Genomic DNA, 22,050 nt, shown 5'->3' with positions numbered 1-22,050 from the left:
GTTCATCTCTGTCAGAGAAGCATCGAGGCTCACTGTTCTCCTGAAGATGAAATGTTCTTTCTTTGCCATCAATCACACTGTAGGGGGAAACTGATGACACTGATCGGATGATCTCTAAAGAGTTCCCCAGTTTGGTGCGTGCATGTGTGTTTCTCAGTTTCTCTGGGACCATATCGTCCATAGTAGGACTGCAGAACTTGGGTCAACATCAGTCTCAGTCCCAGATGAGCTCATGCTTAGAATGGAAAGCATGTCCGGAGAAATTGATTGATGGTGGCCTCCCTAGACCCAGCTGAAAGACATCTTCCTCATCTGATCTGTTTCTTCTCATTGTCTTTTACTACTGTCTGTTTCCATGTTTAGCTGATCCTTAGACCAGGGACTATATAGTAATGTTCAATCTCCATCTTGCAGGTCTTTGGTCTATCTCTATCATGATCTACCTGATGTTTACCTAGTAAAGGTACTCTGATGCTATCCCTACTCCCAGAGCAAGTCCCAGGCCATTCTACAGTGAGGGGGGTCAATATACTCACAGCACTCTCTCACTGCAGAATGCCCAAGTCTCTTTCCTTGCATGGATTGGGTTCATCCTCTACCTATTGTCTTATTGATCACAAATGAAACACTGAACTGATCAATACTGTCTTAATGCGAGTTTGTTGTTCAATCACTTGCCATTTAAATCACCCGGATCACCGCGACAAGCGATCTGCTTTCTGTCATATATCGCACATGTCCCACCAATTTGCTCTGTCATTTTGGTTAGAAGACTGTAATTCTCATAAATATCTCACAACTCTCACTTTGTCAGTTGTTCAGTACTGTGGCTTCATGGCGAAAAGGTTTCGGGAGTTTGTCGTCTCTTCTTTGTTATGCCGTCTACACCAGTCGAAGACAGGTACTTTGCTTTTGCCACTGATACTTATGGGGGCTATTCTTACATTTTAAACGAGGTTCCATGAATGTCACAAATGAAGCCAAAGTGCAGCCCCATTGATTAGGCAGGTAATTAAGATGTAAATGTGGCTGTGAGTGATCACACCTGCGATAATAGCAGTGTTCTGTGAACATCACCAGGGGTCTGGCTGCCACACAGCATGCTGCCTTATCAATGTTTGGAGTGAGAACTAAGTATAGGCTCCACGGCTCAGCACATGCTGCTTGCTACCGTTCCACTGTGAAGAATAGATAGGATAAGGCTGCAAGTTATAACTAATTATTGCAAATTGGCCATATGCCTTTAGCAGCAGCCATTGTTGAAACTGAGAAATGCTTCTCCGATAAGCCACCTGGGTAAATAAAGGATGAATGGAAGAAATCACAGTACCTAGCTTGTACTAGTGAATGTAAGATTGTTCTTTGTACGCTAACTAGAATTATAGTTTTGATTGTGATCAAGATATATTTGTCAAATTATTTCATGAAATTTCTGAAAATAACTAATTTTGTTTATATTGAAGATATCAAAGAATCATTTAGCCTATTTATTTTGTTAAATTGGGAATATTTCAGACTTTTCCATATCATTTTACATCAGCTTGGCCCTGTTTTCCTGCACCACAAAGCAAGCGCAAGACCGAAACTTGAGTGGCAGTGGGCCTCTAGGTACCCGCTGGCAGTGCCCGCCGCCTGGGCACTCTCACAGTCTTGTTAACCGTTTAGCTCCAGTGCCAGGCTGTGACCAACGGGGGGCCAGGATGGCACATCTTGGGATATGTTTGTCAGGAGATGTCCCTCCCCCTGGCGTGTTTACACTCATGGGGGCCACACTTGGCCGTTACCGGGGGGTGGAGGCGGGGAGCGGGGGGGCAGCAGCCTTGTGAAAGCCAGGGCTCTTTCAGTGAATATTAACGAGAGAGTCGAGCTATCTGGACAAAACCAAGCTGGGTTTGGAGTGTTCCAGCGCATAATAGGCCCAGCTCTTTCACTGCACACCCAAGGCATTCTGGAAAAATGGGGGGGGGATGCTGAATGGGAGAGGAAGTAATAAAAAAAGCAAACTTCTTTGAAAAGAGACCTGTATGTGTGCATGTGTGTAGACGCATACATTTTGCAATTCTGAGAAAGCGTTTTAAAACAGATATAATAGCCGCACTACATAAGCAGTTGAGCTTATCTGACATCTTTGGGATAAAGAGAAACAAAAATAAAGTAGCAACAAAGTGGCAGTGACATCATCAAATAGAGACGGGTGAATCACTGGTCTCATGAAAAAGTAAGGGGAGCCATGCTGTGGCACCCTGAGGGGAATAGAAAGCAGCAGCTCCCCCAGATAAGACAAGCCAAGAGCGTGGAGGTGAGTCAGACTAAAAGGGCAGTGGAGTTCGATGAGAGAGTCGAACTGCTGCTCTGTCTGACACACTCCCTAAATGAGTTGAGTTGAGAGAGAGAGAGAGAGAGAGAGAGAGAGAGAGAGAGAGAGAGAGAGAGAGAGAGAGAGAGAGAGAGAGAGAGAGAGAGAGAGAGAGAGAGAGAGAGAGAGAGAGAGAGAGAGAGAGAGAGAGAGAGAGAGAGAGAGAGAGAGAGAGAGAGAGAGAGAGAGAGAGTGCACCGCCATTCCTCCGTTGAATAAACCCTACCCCCAAGGTAGGGTGCTAGTCACTGGGGAAGTGTGTTTTTCTCAGGACTCCACATCCGACAAGTCTGGTTAATAAGTACTACATGACACATTCACCCACTGGCCAAACAATGTGAGGTGAATACCCTTTCTCTCTAATTTCACAGAGCCTAATAAGGCTCTAGACGTGGTGAGTAATAAAATAGTCTATTTCATTTTACATTCTAATGAAAACACATTTCCCTAGATCTGTTTCTATGGGATGATCTGGAAGATAGTTGTTATTGTGCTCCAGAAGTTTCCTGGTTGTTTATGTTTTACAGTGTGGTCCCTGTGAACTAAATAACACAGACGGACTTCTCTGAGAGGACCTCACATCATGCTGCAAGTCCTCACTTTTCTTTCCAGACAGTGGCGACTTCTAACCGCCGAAACCTCAGCTCAGTCTAATGTGTGTTTGTGCTTGTTTTAAAGAACAATTAAGTATGGAAAGGCGTTGTATTTAACACTGTTTTCTTTATGAGAGAAGAGGGAAAACATGAATGGGATAGGGAACATCTTGAAATAGTCATTTGATGTATCTCATGCAATTTTTGCTTGATTTTTAGGATCATTAAGAGCACCTATTGTACACCCAAGTACAGTTAATTGGTATCATTATGGCCAAAGTGATGAAAAAATACTCCTCAAGTCACAATTAAACTTTACCACAATAGCCATCAAATAACAGCACCTCCATGATGCATATAAGAAGAATCAGACAGTCACAGAAAAAACTGTCTGTGATGACAACATTATAAATACACAAGATGTCTTATTGTAAGTACTGAGGGCTACCATCAATTCCAGGTAAAGTCAGCCCCCCAGCCAACCCTGTCTCTCCCACCAGACAGACGGGGGTCCTGGAACTGGGTATGTGTAGCCATTCTCCCATCCTCCCCTATCCTTCTCTACTGGCTCCAGGCAAGTCAGGGACAAGCGGGAGATCAATAGCCTCCGTTTGCCCACAGCAGCTCCATTTCTCAGCCAGGACACTGATGCTAACTATCAATAGCAATAAGGGGCTGTCTGAGACAGAGTTAAAGCGCTGGCCAACCAGCGTGGCTGTCTGGCGCAGGCTGATAAACATCTTGTGTCCAGGATCGCTACAAATAAACCACTTGATATGTTTGAACTTTGCAGGGTTATTTATTGCAAGGAGGTATGGCTTATGTGAACCCCAGTGTGCTTGGTTTTGTTACCTACATGCACGTCCTGTCGTGTTGGTGTTGTATCACTCACTCTGCCTGTTGTGTTGGATCAGACGTCATAGTATGTGTGCATGTCTAATGTTGATGAGGTCTGTGGAAATGGATTGATGATTTGAAGTGTAAGTTTTAGTTTTTCTTCCAGGTCCTTAAAAATACATAAACAGAGCTTTCTTGGTGATGCCTTTAATTTCTACAAGATGTCTCCAATGTGTGTCCTTCCCCTAACTCCCAGTCTTAGTGATGTGTGTCTGTGTAATTCAGCTCCATTCAGTGAAACATCTAACAATCTCAGCATCTCTTCTTCCAAATATCATTTGTCAAAGTCATATGAAAGCAGAATCTGTTTGGGGAGAATATGATGGGCCCAAAACCAAGCCTTAGTGGTATTCAGTGCCATGGTGGTTCTCATTATTTCAGCTCAAGCGAGAGTGTTTAATCAGATACAATCAAGTGAATTTGTATCATAACTATGGGAGTATTTGATGATTGCATTTCTGGTAATGTCTATGCAAGTGTGTTTCTATTCACAGGAAACCCTTCTCACATGGTGGCTGGTTTGAAGTAATGAGAAACAGATATTAAAGTCCACTTTATATTGAGTCCCTGAACAATAAAATAACTTTGCAAACATAAAAATAAAATCATCTTTGAAAATATTTTACATTTTACATTTTAAATGTACAATATCAATTATTTTCAGTGATTTAATATTAGGTGTTTACTTGGCAAATGTTGAACAATACTTTTTTCTTTCAGTATCAGGGTCAGTGTTCCATATTTGAACACAATGAATGAAAACAGTGATACAAAATGCTATGTAAACTGTATATAAAAAAATAAACATATATTGCCCCAGATATTGTACATAATATCCGAATACTATCTCAATATCTGTATAAGTATAAATGAATCACTTCTCACTTGGCATTCGTTTTAATAATAAAACAAAAGGCTTTTACAATAAAAAACACTTTGAAGTCACAAGCTCTCACTCCCCCAGGCCTACTCTGCCACAGTTGTCATGGTTGTAAATGTAAGACATCCTATTGGCTCTCTGTTCTTTATCCTGTGCCTCAGTCATGGTGAGTGTCTGTGAGAGTCTTGGTCAGCGACTTAGTTATCTGCCCACAGCTCAGCACTTGTATCTGGATAACAGCTTACCTCAAAACAAAAAACTAGAGAAACAGAGAGAGCAAAGGTACCTGTGGGGGTTGGAGACTAGTGATCTTCTACGTCTATTTGACACTTTTTAATGTTTTCTTGTTTTCCTTCAAACAAGACAGGTTGAAAGGAGAGGCTGTAATTCCAGCTAAGATAATGTAAAAACAAATGTAGGCTATTGATATCGAGTGATGCTGGGGGAAGTTGTCAGGGGGAACAATAGAGAGACACACTCTCTGGGACGAGTGTAGAAGGCCTGTTAGAGGACAATAGAAGAGGTCTGATCTCTTAATTAATGGAGACCATTCTCTCCTTGGTGCAGGTACTGAATTTTAATGCGGGTGATTTTTCAAAGGGATTCCTGCCAAATAGAATCGTGCTACTGCAGATGTTTAGGGGAATCTTTTTGTTTTAGAAGTCTAGTCATTTGAAATTCAACTATACTCTTCAGCTGTTCCAGCTGTAGCCAGCGCCTGTGATACTTTTTGAGAGATTATTAAATGCTTTGCAGAAGGGACTTATCTAAAAACTAAACAAACTTGTATGTCACTTTACCAATTTAAAAAACAACACTCTTCCTTTTTGTCAAATTATCATTTTTGATCATTTGAAATGACACCAGGCCTTGATACATGTGTAGGCTACTTTTAAATTTGTTGATTTAATGCATAAAAATGAATTAGTTTGTGTCTTTAAATCTTAGGCTGGCCACCGTGCAATCCTTTTAATCAAGTCTTTTAATCCGCTGACAACGTCTGCAAAGACTTCATGAGTGAGGCCATCGCTGTTATTCATGTAGATGCTGATTGCAATGAAATGGCTTAACATAAGCAGTCTATACCGAGCCATCGATTTTATCATGATCAAACAATATAGACTACTTTAATTCAATCTAGGTCTTTGATTTATGTTGTAAAAGTTCGCCATATCTTCTTCACGAAATGTAACCCTTTTTTTCAAAGGGAAAATGATTTCTTTAGATGTTAATTTGGCATCGCTGTGATTCGTGTTGTACACAAATTAATCTAGATTAAATTAATCTGGATTTAAAAAACGGAGGTTTATATAGTCGCCTACCACAAACTGCTATCATGTAAATCATGGCGATAGAAAGATTAGTGACTACAATGCAGGGTAAATTTATGTGTGTGTACTCGGAGAAACATCCTTGTCTCATATAACTCACAAATGTTTCTATTTGTATGACATTAATTAACTCAAAATGTCCTAATTTCTATTTCAAGATTCCTATTTCAAGTCCCGTTCTCCCGGTAATGCAAATGACCTAGTTTAACTAGCTGCAATTCTTTTGGAATTGTTTTTAGAAACGGACATTGGAAGAATTGGCTACATGTTGAATGCATGTTACACAAAATACCTCTCTCTACTGTATGGAGCATGGATATACTCACAAAGGTGATCTAACACAGGTCTTGCAGTTGCCCATAATGTTTATGCTATTCAATTATGCGGTCAAACGTTCTGTGTTTCTGAGCAATGATCAATGATCGGACGTCAGTGATAATAGTGACTGATGACCCCACGCAGCTCCCTCGCTTATGTGCTCCGTATCGATTATGCGCGAGCTGGTGTGGGCGCACTGTGAGCGTGCGCAAGATGCAGCTTCTGTCACTGTCCTCACAGCAAGAATCTTATCTATCAAAATAACTAAACACACAGAGAAACAGATACTACCATCTGTTTACAATTGCGATTACGTTTGCTTAGGTTTTCAGTTCTAATTATTCAAATATTTCATTATTCACCCAAAATGTAATTCCTTTAAATTGTTACTCCAATTTTACAATAAAGATCTGAACATGTGTGCTCTCATTAAACTTCATCTCACATTGGAGGATATTTGTATCTCACAACTTTCAGTTACTTACACCACTGTCTTGTCTTAGATATAATCTTTTTTTATCCATTAAAACGTGGGCAGTTTGTGTCGTTCTATCCATGACTGTTTACACCGTTGTCTGACCGTCTGGAGTGAATCTCATTTAAAATGTCTCTCGCTGGGCTGGGCTGCAAATCACCCTGTTTACAATCTCACACCAACACTCACATCAATTAACTGACCATTGATTTTCCCGCCCGGGACATTACAATATTGCAGACCTTTTCGCTCGTCCTTTTAGATTCATCACGGATATGATTTTCAACCATTTCCAGCTAATGACCCCATATTGCAGGAAGACACACACGTCTTTAACTGCTGTTGTGACTGTGTGTCCCCATTTGAGTTGAATTGAAAACTGTACAGTTTGTGGTTCAGTAACAGAATTTTACTGTAAATGACATTGCCAAATCATTATTTTACACAATTATTAGAAAAGCATAATACTTCAATTGGTATTTAAATAAGAGTTTGCATTATTGATGTTCTGCATTGATACATCAGTTTCACCCCAAATGAAGTATTTCATGTATTTTTCCTGTCAGAAATAAATATATATATATTTTTTTTGGTCATTAATAAGTAAATACTAGTCGTCCTAAAAGATAGCTGACACTAGAAAGGGCTAGATCCATCTAGCCTGCAGCTGCTCTTTAAATATTCAGTGAAAAATAATGGCATCCTAGACATCACCTATAGTAACATTATTATCTTCATTTCTCAAAATCACCCCGACTGATAGCTTCGTTTATCTTTTCCACGTAATAAATCTACCAGACGCAGCGCACAGCTGAAGCTCCTATGGGATCTCTTGCTCCTTGAAACATTCCCAAGGATGAAGATACACTCTTTCATCCTCTAATGACTTATTATCCATAGATATATAAGATTCAAAATTATGATTTTTATTATTGTTAGGCTATTTTTCATTTATGATGGGAAAGTTTTCATATTATTCTTATTCTTAGTATTCTTATGAGACACTCTCTTGCCGTGTCTGCAGACAACCGAATTAGATTATTTAGTAAACAAAATGCACCATAAATGACCTGAATGAATAACAATAATTGTATCATATGTGCCTTTCAACAATACTTAGTGACATTAACGAGTTTCGGTGCCTATCTGTAAGATAACATATTTTTTCGCTGAAAAAAGTTTTTATGATAACGAGTATTGCTGATAAGCATCGTATGAAAACAACTTACTGTGTTAATTGTCTCTACCTTAAGAACACGTACTTTAAGCTGATTAAAATGCCTATTTATGTAGAGTACGTTAAAGTCAGTTGTTCACCGGCTAACTACAAGAGACATTCAGAACAGAACTATACGCACTTTACTGTACCGTCCGTTTGCTCACACTCTGGCGCTCAACCTCGCGCGCCGCCTCTGTGTGTTTGTGTGTGTGTGTGTGTGTGTGTGAGAGAGAGAGAGAGTGTGTGTGTGTGTGTGTGTGTGAGAGAGAGAGAGAGAGAGAGAGAGAGAGAGAGAGAGAGAGAGAGAGAGAGAGAGAGAGATTACACCGCCAAACGCCTATGATAGAATAGCCCAGTGACCAATCACATCATAGATGGGCAGGGCTCAAAATTTCTCACAGTCCTACATGGGCCCTTAAAGTTTGTTTGTTCGCGGAATGCAGTGTGTGATGAAAACGTGTCAGTAACCTTGTTCGGTAATAATCAAATTAATCAGATCTGGATATTCAATACATATTGTGGACTTCCGAAACTGACAGTGCCATTACGCACGAAGCTCCTTTTCTCGAACCGATTTTTTTGCGCTGCTGGCTTGCTTGAAGCTTTAACGAGTATCGGTGTTCAACATACAAGATGTGAATTTCAACGATCCTCATGCAAATCTAAAAGGAGGCTATGCAGAGCAACAGCGACCCGAGTTGTGGAAAGATAGTCTACTTGTGTAAATAGTGCGACTCCGCCGTGAAAGCCTCTTCAGTTTGACTTTATATTAAACTGATCGGCTTGATTGCTACTTGATCAATAGGAAAGATACGGTTCTACGCATGGACTCAAGACTGACATTCCAGTAGTAGCCAAGATAAGCTTTAGGTGGCTACCAGCTGGTTGCTAAGAAGGGTTAAATTGTATCTAAAGGGAGTTTGGAAACCCAGCCTTTCTTCCACACGGATCAACTCATTGGGTGGGAGCTGAGAGAGAGACAAGAGTCCCCAGCAAATCAGGAGCTAATTGATTAAAGAGACTTCATTTGAATAGGGGGCTGGCGAGGTGCCAATCGCCTTTCAAAGAACCACCGTATGATTAATCGCAGAGCATTATTGATAATCATAACAGGGCACATGCGCGGTGGATGGGCTCGATTTCCGTAATTTTGAGCTGATTTTTTAGTAATTTTTTATTCTTTCCTGGCTGATGTGTGAGCCAGCATGTCGCGGAGGAAACAAGCGAAGCCGCAACATTTCCAATCGGACCCTCATCTGGCCTTATCCGAACACAATGGTAAGTCCGAGCCTAGAGCGAATATGACCGTCCTCTCTTTATCAACCATGCTTTTCAAAGAAGAGGAGCGTTATCTCCTTTAAAGGCAACTCATACTAACCTACTATAACTTACTTTTCTACTTAAGATACATATGAAAAACGGTCCTATTTGTGATCTAGTTGTGAAATGTGACTTACAGATCGATATCAATTTGCGATATACACTCTCTTGTGGTTTGGCTATATTAGGCAATGACTATGGTGAAACTTTTTGTCCTGATTGTTTATAGTCAGACCAGGCTACTAAGATGACATAAGAAACATTTGCCATCATTTCCTACCACTAAAACAGGTTAGGTTACGATTTAGGTTTAAGTTCCACAATAGCCTATATTGTCAATAGGCTGACATAGTAGTCTAGTGACTATAGATTTTCGTAAGCACTGTTGAAAACGTATTATGTGGTAGGCTAGAAAGTTGGAGAATGTTATTATAATAGTAATTCGTACGCTTCAACACATTCCCGAAACGCTCTGACTGGCAAGTTTCTTACAACAACTGCCCAAGTTTTCTGAATTGCTTTTCTTATCAATCGACTCCACCGTTTCTACAAGATGCTTTGGGCGTCGAACCTTTTGTAATACCCTTTCTCAGGTTTTAAAAGTGATAGTTCTAAAGTTTCGTTTTCTGAGTTATGATCTTTCATCGCCTATACAGTATAACTGTATTGTAGATATTTGCGTCGACGTATGTAACGTTGAAGCAAAGCAAATTCTTCGTATGTAAAAACTTACTTGGCAATGAACCGTATTCTGAACTATAGATTTGTCAAAATGCTCAAACTAGGCCTATCTGTAATAGCCTAATAGTGAACAAAAAGTAACCCAAAAAGTCAGCACATAATGTTACTTACAGACATCGTTCAGAGTGTGCTTAACTGTGATAGAAGCTTAATAATTTAATATAGGCTTTTTATTTGGTCTTAAACCCAGATATGTCACTGGATGAAACTACAACCTTTCCGAAACTGTCTAATTGTTTCTCGTATGTGCGCGTGCACGCACTCGAGCTTTTTCCCCTTCTCTCGATACACACAATCACACACACACAAACAGGCGTGCGTGCGCGCACGCACATACACACACACACACTGCAGAGCAGATTGGTTTGTTTCCAAGAAAATAAAGTTATCTCGCTATAATGTATTTGAATATTAGCCAATTAATTATTGAACTCATGTAACCCCTTACCCGGAAAACAGAGGCAGAACACACCATTTACTTGTGCTTTGAATAAATGATTAAAATATGACAAGCATTTTCGGAAATGTAGCCTACTTAATGGAAACAAGTTTTGGTCTTTTGTCATCGTTTGGAGATTGTCGTCTAAACAGTGAAAGGAATGTCTGTTTGTGGACCAGACATTAGGCCTAAGTTCCCTGATCATTTGAATAAGCTCTTGACGTTTAGCGACATTTTCAACAAACAACCATAGCCTTCAGCTTTAAAACCATGTAACATATTTAAATCCTTCATGTCTGTCCTCAACGTTTCATTGTAAATTGGATTAATAAGTGGGCTATAGGCCTACTCGCAGAGCTCTTTTACGCTTCCCGTTTTCTTAAAATGAGCGATTAGATTTTTTGCTATATTTCTATATTCAAAAGAATATAATGAAGAAAACGGGTAATTCCAATTATCAAACAATTCAGTGAAAACTATCCTACATGTGGTCCTATGTGTGGTATTTTGCATTAAGCTACTGCACTTTTTATTGTGAGAGAGGCCCCGTACGTTTTATAAAAACTGTTTGTGTTTGAGTGAGAGGAGAAAGTTCAATGTTTATACCCGACAGATTATTTAATTGATGTCATTTTGTTTTCTATCGTTTTATACATTAAGTCCTAAAATATATTTGACCCATGCTCATGTAAAATATTCACCGTGCCTGATTTGGTTTAAAATTGTTCACTGCACATCTAGGAAGTTGATGTTTTCAACATGCTGAATACTGAGGTCCTCCTTAAACACATCCTGCCGGTTTGAAAGGCCTGTGTCACTCCGAAAAAACGTTCATAAGAAACATGGAGTTGCTAAATTTGCGTGATTTTATTGAAACAATATTGGATCAATCCAAAAGTTCGTCAACACCAGAATTACACTTCGCTTCACTGCATTTCCCCCTCAAATTAAAAAAAGTGGTGAATAGTAACTTGTAGTAACCATGTCAGCGGACTGCTACCTACTGACTTGCACGATACACAACCAGAACGCTTCTCCTGTTGCAGAGCTTAAACTGCAATACATTTAATTATACTGTAGGTCAGAGACATGTAATAGTTGTATGTCTCTAGCCTATGTAATTGGTTGATCAGTCTTCTCTGTGTACTCATAAGAGAGGTCCTGTGTGGATAGTCCTCAGGAGGTTTATTTTTGGAACAGATTGAAATGAAAATAGAGAGGCATTTGCAGTGTTTGAGGGCTGTGTATGGCAGTTGGTGCTGGGTAGTGAGACTGTGAGTGCCCGGGCTCTGTCTCTCCTGGTGGTGAGTGCAAGGTGGTACGTTGAGCTGTTTTAACCTTTGCCAGCGTCCCTCTGTGCGAGGGTGATGAGAGTTCAGGGCACAGTGTGTTCTCCTGTACCTCGTCATTGACCCCGGTGATCAGAGCCACAGGCGGCCTAGCAGGGACCCTGCACTTTATTTGAGTGTGTGTGGGGGGGTTTATCAATGTGGCCGCCATCCCCTTTCACCCCTCTAGAGTGGCCCCCCCAGAGGGAGATTGGCAGGGCGGCCCCCTTTGCACTGTTGTACCCAGCAAACAAGAGAGATTCAGTTACTTGTCATTTTGCCAATGTTTATATAGTGGAGGTCTAGATGTTGCCTGAAGGACTTGCTTGCTTTTTCCCTCCCTCCCCTTAAGCTTATACATGTCACCAGGACAGAGACGCTAAGTCTCCAGTCTTGTTCTGGAAACGGTAGCTTTAGTGGAACCCCATCTAGTGTTCAGTGGGATGTTTCCTCAGAGTCCTGCTTTTGAGGACTGGAGAGGAGGTGAGCTCACACAGACACCCTCCTGAAGTCACAAGTGTCAAGAGGTTCCGAGCGGTCCTGCAAAGCAACGTAGGAACTCCAAGCTCTCTGTAAACTTTTCTCCTAATCTTTGTTTCTGTCTTGTATACTCACACCGCTGTCCCTCTTTTTTCTGGCTCTGTAATAAGGTGTGTTTGTCTATTTTATGGGCCTTCGATGTGTTTCTACCTAGCAAAAAGTTCTCTGAGGCACTACTCTCACCCAGAATTAATATTTCAATGTGTTTTTCTTCCAGTTCAGCATTTATCATTTGTCGTTTTGAGATCATTAGTTAGCATCTGCCTCCTCTGTGTGATTAAATCATTAGACTTGTCATTTATTTTTCAAGTCATGAAGATATATCCGTGCTATTGCATTTTAGAGTACAAATCTTATGTAGAAAATAATGTGAGGAGCACATGTGATAGAGTCGTGTACAGGGTGTACAGTTTAGAAAAAATATTAATCTTCATGGGTGACTTGACTTTTCCAACATTTGTTATATCATGGCGAAGTGGTGAAGAAGGAATGGTGTGAAATGCATCACATTAAATTTAACCAAATGTCATGGGGGATAAGTAACACATTCATATTTAAATAGCCACGTTATTCGTCTGACACTCTGTAATTATAACTCATATGTGGTATAATCTAAAAGCATCAAACAGTTCAGGCAGACACTCTATATAATTTAGGAAAGCATTTAAGACATTGAGGGAGGATAGTGTTTGACCAGTGCTAGTATTTTTTTTTACTATTAGAACTGATTTATAAATATTTGTTTATTTTTATTTTGACTTATTCAGGGGAAATATGTATGGCAGTTTAAGTCAAAGGGTAGACATTGTTTTAGTAGCTAATATTAGTTACTTTAATATTGCAACATCATGTCTTCAAGTTTGTTATTATTCTCCCTCATGTTTGAGAGTAAAACACTTTATTTTCAGTTTGAAACACAGTTGACTTTACGATGTCTCTCATCTTTGGTCACTTTTGTATTTGATTGATTCAGCAATGCATGCGGGGCATTGTGTTGTGATGTGTTACCTCCCTGAAATCCACTATAGTTTGTCTACATGATCATCCGAGACAGAGCAAAAAGGTTTTCATTTAACCTAAACATTTCTCACAATGTAAATCAAACACATTTCTCATTACCAACACTTTACTGGGGGTCCGGTTAATAAAAAAAGTTATCATTAAAGTTTAGTCTTTGCGTTTGCATGGTTTTGGTGGTGTGAGGCTAGGGTTTACTGTCATGGCAACTTTGCGTTATCTGATGTCCAAGAGCACAGAAACATTGAGGGAGATAATCCCTGAATTAAACAGGATCTGCTTTGAGTAGGCCAAGATGAGCAGGCCAGGCTGTGCCGACGATCCCACTGCTCCCATGCTGCGTGAACAATGGGAAGCCATCCTGTCGCTCTGTGGGGCAGAGTTGCACTCCTCTGGGTTTCATTTGCAAATGAATCCTTGGCCCTGATGAAAATGTAGAGGGCCAGGGCCACAATGAAAGGGATTCATAGAGAATTGCAATTTGTAAATCAACTTGTATGTTAAACAGCAAGAATTTGGTGTGACAAAGGGAAAGAGAATGAGAAAAGTCTGGAGCACAGCAGTGGCCCAAGAGGGCAGGGGTGTAGCCTCGCCTTTTTCTTTTCACTGTTCCTGTTTTTATTAAAATGAAAAACCAAAACCAGTTTCTATGAACATTTTAAAGATGAGATTAAATGTATTCTGGTTTCTAATTCTAATTTTGGTGGGAAACTTGTTCTCTGGGCTTGTGTTTAGTTTTTTTGTGTGGCTTTTTTTGTGTGTGGCTTGTTGCATGATGTTGTATTGTTGTTGAAACTTTTCATAGTTCCTATTCAAAATACTTTCTGGATTATTTAAAATATTAACATTTTAAGTAGAAAACATTTACTGACAAATAACGATTGAAGATTTAAACATGTATTTTATGGTGTTAACTCTACACATACGTTGTATATATTTTATACGTCTGTAGTTTTGGTAGGGACACTATAGTTCAAGAGTAAATGAAATCAGTAGTCATATTTAAATGAATAAAATCTTTAGTTCAATCTTAATTTGTTTTATATACCTTTGTGTTTGTCATGAAACTATTACAAATACAAATGATGGGGAAAATACAAATTATTTTAACATGTCTTGGTTGTCCCTGTGTTGTGTCCGAATGCGGAGAACAATGTGGATGCCAAAGGCTGTGGTCACGTAAGACCCTGATAGCAGCCTGACTGGATACAAATTAGTTTAGTGACAGGGATAACCTGTCCAAGATGGCTGTAGTTGGTTGAAAATGAGCTAAGTTGACAGTAAATTGAAAGTCTAATAAGACCTTCAAATGGTTGATTTGCGCTTAGTGGACAAGTAGACATTCAGGAGTATGAAATATTGGAAATCAATGCTTCTCTATGAAATTTCATTAAGCCCCAATGTCCTCAGTCCAGGGTATTCTATATTTTGATGGATTATCTGATAACAATGATTACCTCTTGTTGGATTGATGAAACCCAGATGTGCACCTTCAAAGATCACTTTTAAGCAATATTTGAGCAGTACTATTGATTTAGTTTCTTGCCTCATCCTGTTTTTCATGCTACCCCTCTAAAGGGGGCTTTTTCTCGTTTTTTGTAGGTTTATTGTTACTTTTTGATGGTTGTATTTGTGAACACATCAAGGGGATACGTGTAAAACTGATTAATTTAAGATTAACAACAAAGGCATTTGAATAGATAAAGCTGCTTCTTCGGCTGCAAAACATTTCTAATCACTAATCCTCTGTCACTCCCCCCCTCCTCCCCCACCTTGTTTTTCAGGGGACACAGAGCCGTGCTCAGAAGACCCCCCCTGTAAGGAGTCAGATGCCCACGTCTGTAACAGATGTTGCGCTGAGTTCTTTGAACTATCAGATCTTGAACAACACCAGAAGAATTGCACTAAGAATCAATTAGTTCTGATAGTGAATGAAAATCCCGCCTCTCCCTCCGGAACCTTCTCGCCTGGCTCCCCTCCCAATAATCCTGATGAGCAGATGAATGATACGATTAATAACACTGATCAAGCTGACTGCAGCGACCTTTTGGAGCAAAACACTCTCGACAAAGAAGAATCTATGGACCTGGACGTATCTGGGATCACCAATGGTCATGAAGATGGAAACAGTCATGTGGAGGGTGGCAGTCCTATAAACACAGGCAGGGGAAGCTCTGGACCCACAATGGGCACTTCTGCCATCTCTGCCCCTCTACCTCAGATTGGAAACCTGACAGAACTGGGAAACTTCTCCATGATCAACAGCAACGTCATCATTGAAAACTTGCAGAGCACCAAAGTGGCTGTGGCCCAGTTTTCCCAGGAGACGCGCCCATCTGGACCAGCAGGACCGAGGGTGGCTGTGCCAGCCCTGATGGAGCAGCTACTGGCCCTCCAACAACAACAGATCCACCAACTGCAGCTCATTGAACAGATCCGCCACCAGATATTGCTCCTGGCTTCTCAGTCCCCAGAAATGCAGGTGCCCCCCAGCACTACTCCAGGCAAGTTGGGACCCTCTGCCAGCCCACTGACCACACTAAGCTCCCATCTCTCCCAGCAGCTGGCTGCAGCCGCAGGCCTAGCACAGAGCCTCGCTAGTCAGTCAGCCAGCATCAGCAGCCTGAAGCAGCTGGCTGCAGCGGCGCAGCTACCTCAGCCCAACCCCAGCAGCAGTGAATCATCTCAGAGCATTAGCACACTGGGGCCGTCAGCAGTCAATGCCCAGTCATCTGACAAGAGGCCAGGCCACACGGGCAGCCTCCACTCTCAATTCACCAACTCTTCACTAGCTAAGTCATCCACACCAGCCTTTGGGATAGGTAGCCTGTTGAACTCTGCAACAAATCCACTTCTACCTCAGCCCCCAACTGGCAACCCACCGTTCTCCAACTCTCTGCCCAGTGTTGGTACCACAGTGGAGGACCTTAACTCTCTAGCTGCCCTGGCCCAGAGGCAAGGCAAGCCCCCAAACGTCACTTCATTTGAAACCAAGAGCAACTCAGAGGAGGCTTTCTTCAAGCATAAGTGCAGGTTTTGTGCCAAGGTGTTTGGGAGTGACAGTGCCTTGCAGATCCACCTGCGTTCTCACACTGGTGAGAGGCCGTATAAGTGTAACATCTGTGGAAACCGCTTCTCCACCCGTGGCAACCTAAAGGTCCATTTCCAACGTCATAAAGAGAAGTATCCACACATTCAGATGAACCCATACCCTGTTCCAGAGCATTTAGATAATATTCCGACCAGCACTGGCATTCCATATGGCATGTCAATGCCACCTGAGAAACCTGTCACAAGCTGGCTAGACAGCAAACCGGTACTTTCCACTCTGCCGTCGTCAGTAGGCATGCTCCTCCCACCCACCATGCCCAACCTGCCGTCTTTCATCAAAAAAGAGGATAATTCTGTAGCTATAACCAGCCCCCCAAGCTCAGCTAAGAGTGACTCAGGTACCGCCGAGCTGTCAATGAAAATCAACGATGGCGTGTCTGAAGAAGGTGAAGGAGCAACCCTGCCTACCTCAAACGGGAAAACTGAAGAGGGCAGCCACTCCTCAAGCTTTTTGAAACATGTGAGGTCTGCCTCTGACAGCAATGCTGAGTATACAACATCTAATAGCCCTCCCATGATGACCAACCCTCTCATGCCCCTCATGTCCGAGCAGTTTAGGGCTAAGTTCCCCTTTGGGGGCCTCCTAGATCCCCTCCAGGGCTCTGAGACCTCCAAGCTGCAGCAGCTCGTGGAAAACATTGACAGGAAAGTGACAGACCCAAACGAATGTGTCATCTGTCACCGAATACTCAGCTGCCAGAGTGCTCTGAAAATGCATTACCGCACTCACACTGGAGAGAGGCCTTTCAAATGCAAAGTGTGTGGTCGAGCTTTCACCACGAAGGGAAACCTCAAGACTCACTACAGCGTCCATCGGGCCATGCCACCACTTAGGGTCCAGCACTCTTGTCCCATCTGCCAGAAAAAGTTCACCAATGCGGTGGTTCTCCAGCAACACATCCGAATGCACATGGGTGGACAGATCCCCAACACCCCACTGCCGGACAGCTACCCTGAGTCCATGGGCTCTGACACAGGGTCATTCGATGAGAGAAACTTTGATGACCTGGACAATTTTTCTGACGACGACGACATGGAAGGGATGGAGGGGTTGGAGGACTGCCCAGATAGCAGCGTTCCAGACACCCCCAGATCGGCTGACGCCCATCAGGACAGTCTTGGTAACTCTCCCACACCACATGACACATATGGCCAGGATGGACAGGAGAACAACACCCAACAAAACTCCCAAATGAATGCCCATCAACGGCTGATGGAGGAGCTCCATGCCAGTAGAATGAAGGCCATGGGGAATGGCATGATGGAAGGGGATTGCTTCACCAACGACGACTCTTCCATGGGGGGGGACAACGAGAGCCAAAGTGTTGGAAGTCCAGCTGTTTCTGAATCTACCTCTTCCATGCAGGCACCATCTCCCACCAGTGGGCAGCCACATCAGCGAAAATCCCCCAGCTTAGATGAGAGAAACCATAGGGCCATGTCCCTGGAGCAGATCAGTGCAAACCTCATGCACTCGCACCCCTCCAGCATCGGAGCACTGGATCTGACATCGGTCAACCCTTCTAAGGATCCCCTGGGCATGCTGTTCCCCTTCCGTGAGCGCAGCACCTTCAAGAACACGGCCTGTGACATCTGTGGGAAGACGTTTGCTTGTCAGAGTGCCTTGGACATTCACTACCGAAGCCATACCAAAGAGAGACCGTTCATTTGCACAGCCTGTAACCGGGGCTTCTCCACCAAGGGAAACCTCAAGCAACACATGCTCACCCACCAGATGAGAGACCTACCCTCCCAGCTCTTTGAGCCTTCGAACACCAGCCTGTCCTCCAGCCCCACCCCCTCCCTGCTCTCCATGGGCTCCTTGTCCTCCATGATAAAGTCAGAGGTCAATGGCTTTCTCCATGGCCTCCACCAAGATTGCAAGGACAGCATGCCTCCTGGCTTGGTCACATCTTCGGCCTCCACATCTCCTGTGCTCTCAGCCGCCCCCCCTCGTAGGACACCCAAGCAGCACTACTGCAACACCTGTGGGAAGACGTTCTCCTCCTCCAGTGCGTTGCAGATCCATGAGAGGACCCACACTGGAGAGAAGCCTTTTGCTTGTACCATCTGTGGCCGAGCTTTCACCACCAAAGGAAATCTCAAGGTACTTATAAATTGTTTGCACTGCGTGTATGCGTGTGAACAAAGAGAAAGCCTCAAAACCATTCTAAAGTTAGTCTTCAATTTTGAGCTGCAAATTTGTGTCAGTGACACTAAGAGTTGGTAATTTTGATGAAAGAAACAGTTTACTGAGAAAAGGGTACCTTGGCGGAAAGGTTGAATCACCCCATTAATATGATTATTGGGTAGAAACCTGAGAATGTGATCAGCAGAGCACAGCTGGGAATGGTTCAGTTAACAGCATTAACTACAGTTACCAGAGGCAACCATCCTCAGCTGCAGCAGAGTCTGTAGTTTTCCAGACGTTATCCTGTGAAAAACGTACTGTTGCCTTTGATCATTAGGAAAAAGGCCCTGCTCAGAGATAAACAGGAACTGGAGGGCTTTATGTGGACAAATGGAATCACACCACTTGTCTGAGATGCAAATCCAACATATTATATTTCGGAAGGCCCGTGAACCAAATATTTAACATTACTATAACAAATCAGCACTTTTAGTTAAAACTGTACTTTCTAGTGTGATCTGTAGTATTTATTTTGGTTTGTGGGAATAAGCTTTTAAAGTATTTTATTTTGTCCATATACAAATATATAATACATATATAATGTGTTGTCTTTCTATTAACAAAACTTTCCATAATGCCGAAAATACATTCCTATTTCTCTACCCTGAATTAGTTTACTTCAAATGTAGCTCAGACTATTTGTATATCCTTCCATTGGTTGAAATAATTCGATAAAATTGTGAAGCTCTTTTACAGGCTGGTGTGGAAAACCAGCAAAGGGCAGAGCAGAGGTGAATGTCAGGTGTAATACAGGCCAGTTAAATGAAAGTGGACAGAGCAATTTGAGCCAAGGCACAGGGGTTCTCTGGTGACATGTATATACAATTCCTGCCAAAAATAGATGCTTTCACCATGCCTATAGCTCTCACAACACAAGCACCTTTACTACAACACCCAGGGTGCAAAACTATTTTATTATTTTCCTTTTTTCCATTGCATCATCTCTTATGTGATGCCGTTGAGGCCAAGTTTGTAAACATCGCTAATTTTCAGCTCTTTTTCTTCCTCTTGTGTTTGTGTTCAGGTTCACATGGGCACACACATGTGGAACAGCGCCCCTGCCAGACGTGGCCGCAGGCTCTCTGTCGACGGCCCCATGGCCTTCCTGGGCACCAATCCCATCAAATTCCCTGAAATCTTCCAGAAGGACATGGCGTCGAGGGCAGGAAACGGAGACCCGTCCAGTTTCTGGAACCAGTACGCAGCAGCCTTCTCCAACGGCTTGGCAATGAAGACCAATGAGATCTCTGTCATACAGAATGGAGGCCTCCCTTCCCTGTCTGGCAGTCTGGGGAACGGCGGCAGCTCGCCTGTGGGAGGCCTCACAGGCAGCCTGGACAGGATGCACAGTACAGAACCCAATGCCGCTCTGGCTGGCCTGGAGAAAATGGCCAACACAGAGAATGGGACCCACTTCCGATTCACACGTTTTATGGAGGACAACAAAGAGATTGCTACCAACTAGAATGTTTCTCCTTAATCAGACAGACAGACCAACTCACACACACAAATATTGTTCATGCATACATATTTAGACACACACACACACACACACACACACACACACACACACACACACAGGGAAGAGAACAAGACAAAGACAAAAAATGTACTGCTTTGGCTTGCCATTGAAACTTTACGAACACAAGTGTGAAGAAAACTTGCTTTTTTGTACAATGTACAACCTGTTATAGTTTTAAGGAGCTTATTTATTAGTGATTATAACCTTGCTCGGAACCAAGTGGAAGCATTAACAGTTAGTTTCATTTTCTGTTCTTCAGCCAGAATGAGTATGTATGAGTGCTTAAAATGTGCTTTTAAAATTTAGCATATCTGGGTAGATAACTTTACCTTGGCATTAAGTTATTTTCTGTGTATAGGTATAACAAAACTGTTGATGTTCATGTGATGCATTAGATCTGTAATAAACAAAACAGAATGGCTGTAAATAGTGTACACTGATCTATAATAGATGGTCTAACAGCTGTGTATTAACGTTCCCCAAGAAAAAGAAAAAAGAAAAAAAGATTTTTCAGGCAAGGGACTACAATATGAAAATATAAAAGCCCCTCTTTTATCAACCCCAATTTAACTTTATTTAAGGAAAAAAACATACAACTGCTGCATTTCAAGTGTTACTTCTAAGAGTTAATCTGTTTTGTTTCTGTTGTTCGATGTAGTGTAGGCTTCCTTTTACCTTTCTTTGACTTCCATAGTTCCTTTTTCCTTCATCCTTCTCGTTTCGTTTTTCTTTTGTTATAAAGTCAACAGACAGTTGTTTGGGGAATATCGTCATTCTGAGAAGCCCACATCCTGGTTTTAACTGAGAAAGCTAATCGTATGGGTGTGATTCTCCTGTAGGCTAATTCCTCCGCTGGATTTCCACATTGCTGCTATGTTCTAGCATCCTCGTTGACATCAAGTGCAAATATGTGTTGAAGCGTCTGTAAATAATGTCAGATGGGGAACTACAAATTCCATCACAACAAAATGTACATATAGCTCACAAGACAAAGTCCATCTTGGCCAGGGGACAAATGATAGTGTTTTTATAAATATATATATATAGGTTTGACAAACCTTCGGACTGTTACATGCACTTTCTTGGAAAGTTGGAAGATCTTTATGGGTCCAGTTTCTCTACACTTTAATACTTACTAACAACTAAGATACTGTAATTCTTTACTCTAATAATCAAATACATCAGTTTTCCAAAAGAAACATTGTGTGTGTTTTTGTGTATTTATTCTCTCTTTTTCTCATTTGTGTGTGGGCAATTTATTTTCAAATTCAATGATTGATTAGCCTTAATTACTTATTTTATTATTTTATTCATATGTGTCGCTTTAAACATGAAAAGTGGTTAAACTATGGTTTTGATAATATTATGTTTGCTGATCGCGGAAAGGCTAGTGGCCATATAAAGTAGCCTAACAGCTCACAACTGTCACTATACCCTATATTTTATGTAGGCTAATTATTTTGCGGAATCAACCGGAAGTAAATTGACAACCTCTGACTTGTTTTGATCGTCCATGAAAAATAGCATAGCAGAATACGCATTTTCTAAGTTCATCATTCCTGCTGTTGTCAGTCTTCTGGAATCGTTAATTAACAATCGACCGGCCAGAAGTCCTCTGTCTTCCGGGAGGTTGATGGGAAGGATTTAGAAGACTCGTCAATCTGGGTTACTCACCCTGTCATTCATTGTAAATTTTAATCCATGTGACACCAATCTACAAGTAGAAACAAATGGTAAGAAAATTAGGCTTCTCTTTTACGCTGGACAACATG

General features: G+C 41.8%; 1 protein-coding gene across 1 annotated transcript; it reads left to right on the top strand.

The window, feature by feature from the left end:
- Positions 1–9,274: 9,274 nt before the first annotated feature.
- sall1a (spalt-like transcription factor 1a) lies at positions 9,275–21,412 on the top strand. The gene is made up of 3 exons (XM_067249075.1): positions 9,275–9,347; positions 15,239–18,672; positions 19,781–21,412. Exons 1-3 carry the CDS (start codon positions 9,275–9,277, stop codon positions 20,219–20,221), a joined length of 3,948 nt encoding a protein of 1,315 aa, XP_067105176.1. The 3' UTR covers positions 20,222–21,412.
- The last annotated feature ends 638 nt before the right edge of the window (positions 21,413–22,050 follow it).

The sequence above is a fragment of the Osmerus mordax genome, chromosome 13 (genome assembly GCF_038355195.1).
Source record: "Osmerus mordax isolate fOsmMor3 chromosome 13, fOsmMor3.pri, whole genome shotgun sequence".
Classification (NCBI taxonomy): domain Eukaryota; kingdom Metazoa; phylum Chordata; class Actinopteri; order Osmeriformes; family Osmeridae; genus Osmerus; species Osmerus mordax.
This window is presented reverse-complemented; position numbering and strand designations above follow the sequence as displayed.

Excerpts from the sequence above, each read along its gene's own strand:
- sall1a (XM_067249075.1), top strand. The coding sequence starts at position 9,275 with ATGTCGCGGAGGAAACAAGCGAAGCCGCAACATTTCCAATCGGACCCT. Across the intron at positions 9,348-15,238 it reads GGCCTTATCCGAACACAATG|GGGACACAGAGCCGTGCTCA; the intron begins GTAAGTCCGAGC and ends CTTGTTTTTCAG. Across the intron at positions 18,673-19,780 it reads CCACCAAAGGAAATCTCAAG|GTTCACATGGGCACACACAT; the intron begins GTACTTATAAAT and ends GTTTGTGTTCAG.